A 15,898-nucleotide genomic window follows, 5' to 3' on the forward strand; every position below is an offset into this window, starting at 1 on the left:
TCTTATTTTGAACTTGATTTAAACGTTAGATAATTAACTCTTATCCGAGTGTCAAATTTAGTCAAAATATTTCAAATTTAAGATAAATAAAACTAATTTAACTTTAGCTTGAAATTTTCCTTTCAGACTAATTCGTGTCGAAAGTACTACTTTATTACTATTGTATCCTTATTGAATCCATAATTAGAATTTGAAGTACGCTTAATTTAGTATTAAAATACATACTCGAATATACATTTAATCTCTATTTTTTAGCTGACTTTAGCACTCTAATAAGGTTAAAATAAGTATTTATAACTTGCATGTATTTTTATCGACCAAAAATTTAGGATTTAATTTTAAGCCTTATTCAAGACTTTTTCAAATCTTCGATAATAACGATATTTGCATCCCCATTTTCCCTTTATTTCAGTCAATTTTAAATCTTATTATAAATCGAAATGTAACGTAGTAATAAAGACGTATTACAAATATCAATAAGACCTCGGTGAGTTATATTTAGTCATTACTATTCCATAATTGAGACTTAAAGTAAAACTTATTTGGTATTTTAAATTCGTACTTCAATATACGTTAAATCTTTATTTTATTCCTTACTTCAGAGCCTTTCTAAGGCTAAAATAAGGACTTTTCAACTTGCAGATATTTTTATTAAAACACATTTTAGGCTTTAAATTTAAACCTTCTTTAAGACCTTTTGAAATATTAAGTGAAAAGGAGATTAGTCAATTTTAAAACTTATTAAGGACCTAAAATAACTTGAAATGTATCGTAGATGTAGAGACGTCTGTAAGATATTAATAAGATTTCTATGAGTTATATATTTAGTCCGCAAATATTATACACGTGTAAGGTTTGTTTCAGTCTTAAATGTGTTGTATTTTGATTTTTCGAAAATATCTGTTCCGATCTGTTCATTTTAGTCTAATCTAAGACTTTATCCTTAATTATCCTAGTTTCATCCTAAAATAAGACTCCAATTTTCGTAAGGGCTAGTAACATATTTTTACAACCTTAATTTAGAAGTAAAATATTTTTACAACCTTAATTTAGAAGTAACATATTTTTACAACCTTAATTTAGAAGTAACATATTTTTACAACCTTAATTTAGAAGTAAAATATTTTTACAACCTTAATTTAGAAGTAAAATATTTTTACAACCTTAATTTAGAAGTAAAATATTTTTACAACCTTAATTTAGAAGTAAAATATTTTTACAACCTTAATTTAGAAGTAACATATTTTTACAACCTTAATTTAGAGGTAAAATATTTTTACAACCTTAATTTAGAAGTAACATATTTTTACAACCTTAATTTAGAAGTAACATATTTTACAACCTTAATTTAGAAGTAACATATTTTTACAACCTTAATTTAGAAGTAACATATTTTTACAACCTTAATTTAGAATTAACATATTTTTACAACCTTAATTTAGAAGTAACATATTTTACAACCTTAATTTAGAAGTAACATATTTTACAACCTTAATTTAGAAGAAACATATTTTTACAACCTTAATTTAGAAGTAACATATTTTACAACCTTAATTTAGAAGAAACATATTTTTACAACCTTAATTTAGAATTAACATATTTTTACAACCTCATTTAAGAAGTAACATATTTTACAACCTTAATTTAGAAGTAACATATTTTACAACCTTAATTTAGAAGAAACATATTTTTACAACCTTAATTTAGAATTAACATATTTTTACAACCTTAATTTAGAATTAACATATTTTTACAACCTCATTTAAAAAGTAACATATTTTACAACCTTAATTTAGAAGTAACATATTTTACAACCTTAATTTAGAAGAAACATATTTTTACAACCTTAATTTAGAAGTAACATATTTTTAGTACCTTTATTTAGAATTAACATATTTTTACAACCTTAATTTAGAAGTAACATATTTTTAGTACCTTTATTTAGAAGTAACATATTTTTAGTACCTTTATTTAGAATTAACATATTTTTACAACATTAATTTCGAATTAAATAACTACTTGTCTAATGGGAAATATAAGTCCTATTTAACAATTTCTAAATACATTATAGAATAGAAATGAAAACTTTCCAACACGTAACGTCGTAAAAACCGCATTTATCACTCGATCAATAAAAACGACAAAAAAAGGGAAAAACAATAAAAGCTTGGAAATCTCTATTACTCTATGAATGGAATTACAACGATTCCAAAAACCCGTGTCCCAAACGTGAAAGGGCAGCTCAACTGACTATAAACTTTTAGTAGGAAATTCTTCGCCTCTTAATAGCTCTCTGGTAAATAATAACTTCCAAGTTAATAGCTTATATTTTTCTTCAAAACCCGGCGCTTTAAAAATTGGAATCCAAAACGTCTATAAGGCCTAATGTGTAGGACGATGCCCCTCTGTTATAGTGGCGTCTCTATTAGTGAACGGGAGAGAGCGCTCAACCATTTATTTAATTTTTTTTATGGAAAAGGGCAAAAACGGGCGTATCTGTGGGATAATACATTAAGGCTCTATATCCCCTTCCAGTCCCTTTTATTTTTTTATTTTTTAGTTCTAACTATAGAAGCATTGTATATTTAAAAGTTTTAAAAATGACGGCTGGGAAAGGGAATTGGTTTCGATTGGAATCTCGCGTCATTTTTTTTTTTCAAACTTTATTTTATCATTATACGGCTTAACTTCGCGTAGTTTCTAAAAATAGGGTCCCCCTTTTTATCGTTATATTTATGTTCCATCTAAATCTAGGCGCTCATTAAACGCTTTGGGCGTACTCCCCGACGACTATAGTGGTGATTAGGATTACTTCAAACTTCAGTCAAACCTACAGGGACGGAGTTAAGGGCTAGGGTATTGTTTTACGAAAACTCCACCCGTCGCTTCTCTTCGACGGAATTATAAGGTAAGCTTCCGAGCAGAATGTCATTGCTCGCTGATACACTAATGTTGTTCGTGATATATGGTCCGATCCCCAAATCCACGGTTTATTTTATTTTCTGTATTCGGGTCGCTCCTTTTTCCGGTTCTATCTCTCGCTTACTTTCATCGCGCGCGTTTCTTGTCCCCTCCCCCTCCCCCTCTGTTTTGTGGGTTGTGGCTTTTTTCACGTGAGCTCAGCCGTTTTGAGAGAATAACGTCAATTACCAGGTCTGTTTTCGAAGTTTGTTCCGTCCAGCATTTTTTTTTTAATCTTGTATTTTTAGGCCTTTTTGCGTCGTTTATTTAACTCTTATCTCGTTTATGGTGAAAAGTTTCACGCTAAGATAGTGTTGTTGATTTTATTATTTATCGTAATTTGTATATTTAAATTTCGTGGCAAATGGTTGAGCTGGAAACGGGGTTGGACGTAAGTAGTCAGCCTGACTAGTGAGCCTCCGATCTTAATTTATTTTAGTAGTCACTGACTAGTGGGGATAAAAAGGGGGGTATAAAACCAGAGGGACAGCAAACATTTTGCTTTACCCGTCCGAATTAAAATATGAGTTTATTATACCTTGAGTTACATGATGTGATGTTTATTTAAATAAAATGGGATTGATGAATGATGAATTTATGATACGTCATTTTCGCACAATGATTGGTTTGCATTTCATATAAGTTACGCGTAAGCTTAACGTTTTCAAAGCTTAACTACGGATTAATAAAATCCTTTGTTTTCTAAATCCATTTAAATTGTTCCTTATTAAATATATTATTGAATAGAAAACTTAAATATTTCTTACCGTTTTAATTGCGGAATTAATGTTAATTAGCGTAAAAGTTGGGAATGGTTAAAAATCTAAAAATCATAGCAAAATTCTATGGGCTTCAAAGGAATAGTCCGAAATAGGCGAAAACATAAAATTGGCTATGCTTGCCCAGTTTTTAAATGGTACGACGAAATTGTTCAGTTAAAGGCTGTGTATGAATTCATGGGCTCTTTGGTGGGAGAGCTAATGGAAGCTTAGCCGAAGGCATCCATTCCCATTAAAACAAGAAAGCCACGTTCCTTGATAATGACCCCTATTTTTCTTTTGCTTTCTCAGAGAGGTCAAGCGATCAGATATACTGAAACTAAAAGTAATCAAATATAGGGATCGTCAAGCCTTTGATAGCGGTATTAGGTAATTAAATTTAAAGCTTAGAGATAGATAGCGCCAGCTCTTAATGATAAAGTTGTCCGTCCTGATTGATTTTTTTATGTAGATTAGAAGTAAATATCCAGTTTAATATCAACCTCATTGCTTAAAAACTAATTTGATTGGATTTTAATATTTGTTGAGTAGAAATACTTTATGTACGCGCCCATTTCTACACAGGTTTAACTAATAAACGTTTTGTAAAGCGCTTTTACGCTTGGACCCCAACAAGCGACCTCGTGATCCTCAAGCGTACTCTGAGGGACGATATTTCATTGCAGGGTAACTCTTCGTTCTTAATTCTAATTTCAAATATGCTAATAGTTTTAGAGGCATTCCTACTATGACGTCGGTAACCTATATTCCTTTGGGGTCAGGAGAGGATATTTCACCTTTCTCTTTCGCTTAGAAAGAAAATGTTTCACAGAGTAGAATAAAAATTAACGCGAAGTGGTAGCAACTGCGCTCTTTTATTTTATAATTAATTCGAGTTTTAATTTATTTAATCTTGATACAACCCGCTATTTCATTAAATTCAGGATTACGTTTTTTCAGTCGGCGTTGAACCTATTACGCCCTAACTTGAACCCGCAGTATTTCTGTCACACCCCAAAAGGGATCTAATATTAACCCTTCCTTCCTTTGCCCTTTGACATTTTCGGTGGTTCGTTGCGGAGATAAATGTGTCGGGGTCGTCAGTAAAGAACGCGGTAAAGGCTATTTTCCCTTATTCGGAATTAAATATTTATTTCGTTCTAGTGCTCAAGTTAAAACATTAGCAGCTAGGAGCAACAAACACAAGGAGGACGCAGCTAGCCTTTAAACAAGCTAGCGCAGTGTTGTGTACAAATTTCATTGGACGAATCTTTACGCTGAACATTTTACGGAAAGGGGGAAGACAATTGCCGAATTTTCCCCTTCCGACGGCAGCAGGCGCTAAGGCTAGGCGCCCACTGGCTCTCCGTTTCGTATCCGTCCTGCCTTCCACAAGGCATTGTCTCCGTTACGAAGCAAAAGCTTGTGAAAGCTAGGACGGAGACGTTACGAAGAGCAGTGAGCGCCTGGCTTTAAGCGTCTAACCAATCAAAACTGTACACAAGAATTTTGACGGGTTGCGTTCTCCTGGTGTGGGGGCGGTGTTTGCGGCTCTAGTTAGCAGTATTCCGGGCCATAGGCCAAGTCTTCTAAACGTTCCTCAATGTAGCGTGTATAAAATATCTGTAAGGAAGAATCCGGGCCCAAGACCGTTGTCTATATTGCCCAGTCAGTAACGCGGCCATGCACTGAAGCTTAACTTTCGGGGATTATACCAACTAAACCCGTGTGCTAAACTTAGTTAAGAATTGTTAGCGTAACTCTTTGAGTCCTTTCTCGATGGTTTTATCACTTTCGTTCTCAATTCGTTGTACTCTAACACTCTCCGAATATGAACGAGCTTAGTGAATAAAATTTGACAATAGCGGGATCGATCCTTTCGCGCATTGAGACTAGCAAACTAGGCAGAGAAAGACTTTGTTTAGGAGGCCTCGCTTTTACGACTCGTCTCATTCTCTCTCTTCACGGTCGGCGTTAAGGAATTAAGCCCCGTGTCGAGTACTATAAGTCCACTGGACTTTTCCCTTTTTTATTCGTCCATCATGGCCGCGCGATAATAACTCGAAGTCGCGGTTCCTATTATGTCGACGGACTCAAAAAATAGGCTGGAAGGGAGCGAGAGAGATAAAGGGTTGGTGGTGGTGTCGGCGCTATAGGGTCATCGGACCAAATCGGAGCGCCTCGTAAATACGCCTTGGATCGAGGTTTCGGTACGCGCTACTGGTAGGCCGTGCGGTCCACCATCACCAACCGAAAAATATTTGGGAACGAAGAAGCCTGGCCTCTGTCCAGTCGGCCTCGTAATCCCCTAATACGCCCGGATGACTACGTATAATTCCCCGCAGAAACTACAAAAAGGACTATAACATTTACAGCGACTCGAACGACTGAGTAAAAATATGCTATCAAAAGGATGATTTTGCGGGACTCTTTTTGTCATCGTAGTTTTCTTTATGATCTCTTTGTAAGAATTATATTTTTCCTTATCGTCACTCGGGTAACTACCGAGTTTATTTATAAAAAAAATATTGTCTCTTATACTGACGAATCAGTATGGCGTCGCTCTACTTCGGCGCGTTGTATTCCTCCGCCATTCTCTTTCTCTTCCTTCAGTCCTTTTCGACAAAGAAATAATAACGTAAAAAATAGTCCCGGGTGGCGTTAGCTCGTCTATTATTGTTGCGAGATATTTTGGAGAAAATGTCGCGCGAAGAACACGAAAAGCCAACTTATAGGAGAAGGGGGGGGTGAGAAGCGTGCCAAGAGCCGCGTATAGGCATCGTTCCAGAATTTTTTCCAAGCCACCCCATCGAATTCGACGAAGACAGATTATGAAGAGAAATATTTTTTCGGCAAACGGAGCCTCGAGGGATGGAATGGGGGCTAAAATGAAAGAAAGTTAAAGCTTTTATACTGTTTTGTAAATATATATTTTCTTCATTCTTTAGCCCGAGTCCGCGCCGTAAAGCTTCCGTTCTCCGGCGCTTTCTCTTTCGGGGCCCCTATAGTTTATAAAAGATACGCGAGTTCAAATTTTTTGCCGAAGAATCTCGGTCTCTCGATCGTATTTTCTCGATAGGGTAACGCGGATGTCTATAGCGGAATCGCGCCCCGATCGACGACTTAGGCCCGAGTGTAGAATTGGTAAAGTTTGCGTCGGACGGTCACTTTATGATCGACTGAACTATAGATCGGGAATCGACGCGAAAACGAAGAGGTTCGACTATATCGGAGTAGGCTTAAACAGGGGCGCGTCTAAGGTAAAGGAAGATGCCTCGACGCGTTGAAAACTGTTGAACTATTTGAATCGATAAAGATAAGATGGCTTTTGTTCCCGGTGTTACGACGGAGGAGAGAGATGGATCGAGCTCCCGTATTCGCATTTCCATCGTGTCGATATTTTTCATTTGGCCAATGGCTCGGGAATTTCGAGTTCTCCGGATTTTTCAGCGCCGCGAATCCGGAAGGCTGAGCATTCGTTTATAAGGATTTTCCATCAAGTTTGGTAATTAAAATGGCCATTTCGCCTTTGAGACCACGCGGAATTTTCGCATTATGTTTCGTCTATTTTGTTGATATTTGTGGTACAAAACTCCACGTTAGGCCTAAACATCATTTTTTGCATTTTTGCCATAGTGAAAACCATCTATTAGTCTAGCCTATCTGGAACTCCAAAATATGAAATCCTAATCAGCAAAACCAAACTACTAAAACAAGATAAAATACGCGAAAAAGGGATAATATAGCTAAAACCTAAACAAATTTGAAGAAAATTAAAAACTTACTAATAACTCGTACCGATAGGTCTTCGAGCAACGCGAAACTCGGATCAAATAGATCTTCGAGTAATAAACTAATATAAAAAAAAAAAATTAAATAGCCAGAAATTCCAACGGTAGACCGGTTTCGTTCTATTTGGAACTCGTCAGTACCGTGCGGGAAATCTGGCTGGCGACTATCAAATCGAAAAGGGAAACTAAGCCTAAACATTAAAAATTTCAAAACGCGTTGCATATAGCAACGGAAAGCCGAAAGGGGGGGAGTGTGGTGGAGAATAGTTTATACGATAAGTTAAGTAAGAAGAAACCACCTATGGACTGTGAGAAGGTTTCTTACTTTACTAAAACAAGAAAGCTTAAGCTAACGACAGTGAAGATAGCTCGAGGGGGTAGTCACTTAGAAAAAACTTGTACACCACATTTCTGATTTCCGTTATTTCTTAAATATTTCCAGATTTATAGAAATATTGAAAATATTTCCGTTTATTTCTCTAGATTTTCAATACTTCTTTCGATTTCTCGAGATTTCCTTATATTTCTTTGGATTTCTCGATTTCTAGATATATTGAAAATATTACCGTTTATTTCTAGATTTCCAGTAATATCGAAAATATTTCCGATTATCTCTCTAGATTTCCCGAAATATCGAAAATATTTCCGTTTATATTTCTTTCGATTTCTCAAGATTTGCAATATTTCTTTGGATTTACCGATTTCCAGAAATATCGAAAATATTTCCGTTTATTTCTCTAGATTTCCAACTTTTCATTGAATTCTCGAGGTTTCTAATATTTCTAATGTATTTCTAGATTTCCAGAAATATCAAAAATATTTCTGTTTATTTCTCTAGATTTCCAGAAACATCGAAAATATCGAAAATATTTCTATTTCACTAGATTTCCAGAAACATCGAAAATATTTCTATTTCACTAGATTTCCAGAAACATCGAAAATATTTCTATTTCACTAGTATTCCAGAAATATCGAAAATATTTCTATTTCACTAGTATTCCAGAAATATCGAAAATATTTCTATTTCACTAGATTTCCAGAAATATCGAAAAATTTACTGATTATTTCTCTAGATTTCCAATATTTCTTTGGAATTTTCTAGATTTCATATTTCTCCTGTATTTGCAGATTACCAGAAATAATTATTGTTATTTCTCACTATTTGTACACCAGATTTCTTAAGTGACTACCCCCTCTGGCAATCTATAATAATTAATACGCGTTTCTCGTTAGGCAGGACTCTAAAATAAATGCGTATTTATGGGGGGCACAGGGGGCTCGTCCCCCACGCAATCAGTCCTGACGACCCTACTGCTGCAAAATATGTCTATGGGTATAATCCAGGTTTCGAGAAACGTTTCTAATATTTAATGATGTACTAAACTTAAAACGCTATAAATTTATCAAAGGGAAAATTCTTTACAGATAAAATGAGAAATATTTAAGTTCTAATTAAAATATTACATGAAATGAACTATCCAAGACAAGGATTTGATTCGCCATATAGTAATTTCGGAATAAGAGCACGCTTTGAAAATAATCCATCATCCAAATCAAATAACATTCAAGTTCAAAGCGGTTAGTGGGTTCAATAGATAAAGTGGTTTCAATGCGGTAGTCCTTCGCTTAGCTAATAACTGACATCAGAGTCTTATGACCCTCGTCGTATGACCCCCGTGACGTAACTATCTAAATTAAAACACCGCAATCGCCTGCACACACCAAAACCGTTTCTGCAATCTTTACGCGCACTTACCGAAATGAACAACCCCAAATACTGATTTTGGAAAAACCTTCGGTAATTTCCAGTGATTTTCTAAAGCGAGTTTCCATGATTAGCTACGATTTGTACACCTGATTAAATAAATACAAACAAAAGAAGAGTGAAAATGGTACAACTGCTATATAATATCTAATAATATAAGAAAACCAAGATTTTTTAATCACGCAGTAAAATCTCTAATATTGTTTGAACAATATTTTCAACAAAATGGGGTGGGTAGATATTTCTTGGAGAAAGGAAAGACCAACAGCAATTATCTTCTCGCGTGTCTACCCAAAGAGACTTCTTGCAAAACAAAGACACGGGCTCTTATGCCAAAAACCATTAACGACCACCATTAAGGTGCACACTTTGTGAAAATATTATTCTAACAGACTGATATTGGATCGCGGATCTTTTAAACGTAATTTTAAACATCGCAAATATGTAGAATATTTTTCCATATGCGTTAAAAATAAATAGCAAGTAAGGCTTAAAATCGACATTACAATCTCATAAATCTCGTCTATATGCTGGGAATTTAAAATAGCCTAAACAACGTCCTCTTTCGGTGGTCTAATGAAAATTGCCTTCTATTCAGGCGTCTTTTAAATGGAACGCGAGCCATTCGTAAGGATTGTAGAATCAACTCGAAGTGCCGCGATAAATTAGAATTTATCGACTGTAGAGGGAACATTTGTTGACGCGGACATTGTGTTTGGTCGACTGCGCAGTCAATAACGCCACTAATAAATTAAATCATTTTTCTTTTACGAGACTACGGTGGGAGAGCGGATTTTTGACTCGGTAATTTGTAGCAATTCGACCAGATAAGATTCTTAATATTTTGACGTCGCTTTATACGAATTGATTAGGTATACGTGAGGGGGGTTTTAAGGGCGGTGCGTAAAGTTACGGATCAACTAACTTATTTTAAAATCACGTTATATTTTAAAGACTTTGTTCCCGTCGTTCTGTATCGGCTTAAACGAGCTAAACTACATCAACGGAGGCGTATTCGTTGGGGGAAGGGGGTACGCCGGGTTGACGTCCGTCATTAATTATTCATGATATTATAGAGTCCGGAAGGTTTATCAGGAAAAGTCGTGGCCGATCAGAGCGGATTTCTCTCTCTCTCTCTCTCTCTCTCTCTCTCTCTCTCTCTCTCTCTCTCTCTCTCTCTCTCTCTCTCTCTCTCTCTCTCTCTCTCTCTCTCTCTCTCTCTCTCTCTCTCTCTCTCTCTTGTATATTTCGGGGTCGAATCCTGTTTAATCGCGCGAATAAACGTTGATTCCTCCAAAACGGCTCTGTCCTACTATACGGTATATTTAGCGTCACACCCCGAACGGACAGTGTAGAATCGCGGAATATATCTGACGTTCCTCGCCGGTCCTAGGAAGTCGGTTGAGTTCCAAAATTATTGGGTTGGAGCGCGTGGTTACGCTCTCTCAGGAGTGTCCCGCTCAACGCGATGGGGCCCGTTGATCGCTTTTAAGCCTTCGCGAGCGAGTCCCTCCGATCAATTCCCGTTAGACCGCCAATAGCTATAATATGGTTAGCGCGGACGAGTAAATGCTAGTCATACGTCATACTCAGAGTCCCGTTTCCGCGGGCCTCCTCCTCTTTGACGCCGAATCGCGACCATGAGGAGAGCCGCTTTCGCCGATACTACTCCTATCTCACGTCCGCAGAAAACTAGACCATGACTAATTACCCGGCCAAGTCTTAGGCCATCTTCGCCTCGCACCTATCAAGTCCCGAACTCGACCGGATCCGCGGGCCTCGCTACGCCGTATATACTACAACGGGCTTTTTGATTATCTTCCTCGCTGTCGCGTCCCGAACTCGAAAGAGCTTATCCGCGCCACCGCGGGGTCATCCGCGACTCTGAACTCGACGCAGACTGATCCCTCTTCTCTTAGTTTTATCCAATTACCAGCTAAGATAGAAATTAATGGTAGGCGATCCTCAGCCCGCGTCACTAACTTACGCCCGGCATCATTTTTACTCTTTTATTCTTCGACTCTGAAGCTAATTAGAATGGATAACGCGGTTTTAAGTCGGTAGTCCTTCGCTTAGCTAATAAGTGACGTCAAAGTGCCTCCTTATACAGCGTGTTTCGTAACCGGGGGAATAATCCTATAGTTTTATTTTGACGGATCTTTTCCTGGGGGCTCCGAGGCCGAAAGCTACGTTGTAACCTAACCTCCCGGATTACGCGTTGGTGTAGGTTTCGGTGTTCCGAATCGCTTAATCATTGCCTTATTTCTAACCGAACGCCGTTTTTCTTTCAACAGGAACCGGAAGTCAAGACTTTTACGTGCGAAACGGAAACTCCCCCTTTTCCTCGCGCTGTCACCGAAACTGCCAAGATGACCGTCTTCAGTGAGTACACGCTTTCTATTCTATCTTTTCTATTGACGCCTAACGTTACGCGGGGCTCGTCTATTTAGTCGAAGCGAAGCGGACTCTACCACCCTCCTTCCTACTAACCACCACGCGCGCTTTGTCTCGCGCAGCCGCTACCGATTCGAGTATAATCAGGGGTCATTATGATTTTAATACGGACCTCGTCCCCTCCTGCCCTCTCTAGCGCGTCGTTGTCTTTTCGGAAAACGAGACCTGCATTTCCATATTCAATTAACTCGCCTCTCGTAATAAATGGCAGCCATATTTATTATTCATATTCTAGCTTCTCTCCTCTCGAAAATGGCCTCTTTTCGCTCTCACTCTCACTTTCTCTCTCTCTCACTCTCACTCTCACTTTTTAACTCTCCCTCTCTCTCTCTCTCTCACTCTCACTCTCTCTATACATTTATTTTTAATAAGCGCTTACTCGTCTAACTCGATCCCACTCCAACCAGCCTTTTTTCTCTTTTGAAAACTACAAATTATAATAAGTGAAGGGAATTTCACGAAAGTTCCCGCTGAAGGTTGAAGGCTCCGTTGGTTTCTAGCCGAGGCTTCTGGCTGTTTGTACCGGGATGTTTTACCGCATTCCTCCTATCCACTTATATCCGAAACGACTACGGTTAACAAGATGGTCGCACCGAGATAATACTCTCGCTCCTTCCTTTTTGAGGTTAACGGTAATAGTTAGAGAAAGCTGCTGGCTCGAATGGCATGAACGGCTTTCCACCACCCTCCTACTCTGTATAACCAGGTCACCTGAATTAATGGCTTTAAAATTCGCCAAATGACTGGGGCCTAAGGTGGTGCCTTGGCTATTAGCCTAGAGCTCTGATTATTCACGACCAGTCTAAGTGGCTTAACGGCGCTATAGCTTCTCCGAGGTAGCGCCTACGATCTAGCGTCTGCTATAGAGAAAAAGTCATAAGAACGTTTTTTCTTAAATAAACCTATCAAAATATAAGTAAACGATAAAAATATTGTATTATCATCATTATATATAAAATCAAATTTAAGAATAAAGATGAGGAAATACTAAAAGCGTCTGCTTTAGCCGCTATCTATCTAGGTTTCAATAGCGAACCAAAGGGGTTCCAAATGGAACGATGTCCAAGAGGCCTAAATGAAGCTTAAGTTTAGAGTTTCGGGTGGTAGTATTATCTACAGCATCGCCATCTACGTAAAATCTATTAGTTGCACTCGTCTTTTAAGGAAGGGAGTTAGGCTTAAAACCCGGGGGTCATCGTGGTTTTGAGTGAGAGCCCCGTTATTAAAAGTCAGTTATGAATTTCAACAACGACTCGCCTAAATTGTTTTTGTCGAGCGACGCGTTCCTAGTGTCCCCTGTCATCCGAGCGCGCGCCTGATTTACTTTATTGTATTTTGTCCGGTGTACGTTGTCAGATCCGCTCGTCGTCGACCCGTTTTTAAATACGTTTAAACGGGTGTTTAGTATTCGACTAACGCGACGTTTCGCCATCGATTTTGCTCGTGACTTTCGGACAACCCATCCCCCCTCCTCTGAAATCCTCCCTTCCAAAATTCACCCCTCCCCCCCTCTTCTAAAAATAAAAGGAAAATGCCAAAATTCCCCGAATAAAATGCGCGTCAAAAATGCGTGGACAAAACATCGTCATCTTTCCGCGACGGAGTCAATACGAAACCATTTTCTTTTGAGCAAATCGTTATCTAAAAATATGACAAGTCAAAGTGAAAACAAATTCTATCAACTAGAAATAAATACGATTTTGGCAATCCAAAAAGCTCCTCGGTCACCTCCCACCCTTTTTTTTGACATTTTACTTCGATTTTTCTATTCGAGTGAATTGAAATTTTTCTATAAAGTCAAAACGCACCACGATACAGAAAAAAATATCTCGAACTCGTCAAGCGTTGGTAAGCGCTTGACTTTCTATAAACGTGATAAAAGGAACACGAATAAAAAAGGAACCCTATTTCCCTCGGTTATAGACTATTTGCCCGTACTACGGTGACTAGAAAAAAAGGTGGCCTTTGGGTCAGTTCCCCCTTCGCGACGGACTCCTTTTGAGGAATATAAAATTTCTCAGAAATCGAAACTAATACTAGCCTTATTTCCATCCCTAACAATATATATATATATATTTTTTGGTACTTTTTACTTCAATATATACGTGATACCGTTATAACTACTCCCCTTTTCTAGGATTCGTGGTATATTTATACGGACATTTCTTATTTTGGTAGAAGGGTAAAAACCCTCGGAGGGGGGGGGGGGGGGCCAAGGGAAGAGTTGGAAGCGAGAGAATTGGCAAGCCCAGTTTTTTTTGCGGAAATGGGGTTATTTTTTTTTACTTTTGACAAATAGAAAATGAAAAAGGTACGGGGCATCGAGAATCGAGCGAAAATAAAGATGGAGAGAGCGAGGTAGCCCGGAGAAAGTCCGGTTACCTTGGCAACCCATCTCTCTCTCCTCTCCGATAGTCCGGAGCAAAATCGGCGTGGGTGGGTTCTGCGGGCGGATGGGCAGAAATCCTCTATGCACAGACGCGCTTAGGTAAGCGCATCTGATCTAGAAGCGGCAAGAAAAACCGCGGGGCGCCGGCCTAGAGTGTGAAAAAAGACCAGAGCGGGAGAAAAAATAGAGATGGAGAAAAACGCGCCGTTAGCCCGTAGAGATTTCGGGCCCCTCTCGAAATTGAGGGTAAGATTAAACTCGCAGCCGCCGGCGCTAAAAATTTCTTACGGTGGTCGGCCCCTTTTTCTCTCGGAGAGATATATCAGAGGTGAAACTTTACCTAGCCACTTTATACCAAAATCCACTCGCGTTATCGTGCGGTAGTGGCATGCAAAAATATTACATCGTGGCCACCCCAACGCCTTCTTCGGATATAAATTTTTGTTTGAACCCTCTGGGGTTACGCCTAGCCACTCCGTGCGCTTCTAAAATAATACGAAATACCGATAGATACGATCTCTCACCCGCTAATATACTTAAAGCGAGGGAAATAAGTGAAATCTACGTTTTAACGTCTATAGGAAAGCGTCCCCGTTGATCGAAATCAATTTCCGAAGTACGGGTTTAAATTGGAAATGCCGCGTTAGGTAATGTAAAATATTTTTTTTTAAACTTCGCTATATTTGAACCCTCTTTGTTTATATCGTTATTAGCTGAATATAGTGTTTTCCGCATCCAACCTCTATTGTAATTTAAATCGCCTTAATTTTTTCCTAGAGAATAAACCGTATATTCTCTTTCGACGGCTAAATTTTAAAAACCCTATCGGGACTAGCGAGAAATAAAGTAAAGAGCGAAACTTTTTCCTTCGTAATTTGGGACACCTCAGCGGGTTTTTTCCCCTTTTAAGTCTTTTTTTTGTCCGCGGCGCTATGCCCTCGTAATTGTCACCAGAGAATGTTTTCGGGCCCCCTTCCATTTTGGGTTTTTTCTTCACCGCAGAGCAGATTTACCTTGAGGCTAAAAATCCCTCCGTCTTGTTACGTTTCCTGATACAAAGGATCTAGAAGAATTGAGAGAGAAAAAGGTTCCTCTCCGAGGAGATTTTTTCTTTCATTTCTCGGTTGTCTAGAAGGTCATTAGTTAGTTTTTTGTCGAAGCTGCTTCGCGTATAATCTGTCGAAATGTTCTAAATTCTCAGAGAAAACCTTTATTTAAAGCTTTTTGCCCGCCTCCTTCCGTCAGTTTTTAGGAAGCTTCCCATCGAGGGGTCAACTCGTAGTTCGCTTTAAATTATCAAGGTGGTAAAGACTCAGTTCCCGCCCCGGTTATCGAATGAACATTTATCTAAAACCCTCGCGTCGGAGAGAAATTTGGAAGGACCTTAGAGAATGGGATGATGTGCAATGGGAGGACGGGTGGGCGAATTCATTTACGGGGTACTGAGCAAATGACAGCCGCCTGACCCCTATTGCGCCTTTCCTTTTACGCTTATTAGGGTACAAATTTAAGATGTTGCTTTAATTTTCGAATCAAATCCCGAATGTATTCATCCCAAAGCTGTTTTAAAATTCCGTACAAGAATGTCTTTTACGTTTCGCTGGAACTCAAATTTAAATGAAAATAAAAGTTTTATTCTAAAGAAGATTGACCATTTTGAGACGGTTGTTAGCGCTGCTCCCAATCCCCCTCGTGTTGGAACAGTTACCAATCCCCCTCGTGTTGGAACAGATCCCAATCCCCCTCGTGTTGGAACAGTAAGCTAATTCCCCTCGTGTTG

At 38.4% G+C, this 15,898-nt stretch overlaps 1 protein-coding gene across 5 annotated transcripts in view; it reads left to right on the plus strand.

Annotated features, from left to right (window-relative positions):
- The window catches only part of LOC149932683 (nephrin-like), a 113,327-nt gene that overhangs the window by 62,602 nt on the left and 34,827 nt on the right, over positions 1-15,898 (plus strand). For all 5 annotated transcript variants that reach the window (XM_090156442.1, XM_090156443.1, XM_090156444.1 and 2 more), the window contains one exon: positions 11,570-11,657. In XM_090156442.1, coding sequence (XP_090012568.1) covers positions 11,570-11,657 — 88 coding nt within the window. The remainder of the gene's footprint in view (positions 1-11,569; positions 11,658-15,898) is intronic.

The sequence above is a fragment of the Leiobunum rupestre genome, chromosome 8 (genome assembly GCF_980474605.1).
Source record: "Leiobunum rupestre chromosome 8, qqLeiRupe1.1.hap1, whole genome shotgun sequence".
In the NCBI taxonomy this organism is placed as follows: domain Eukaryota; kingdom Metazoa; phylum Arthropoda; class Arachnida; order Opiliones; family Sclerosomatidae; genus Leiobunum; species Leiobunum rupestre.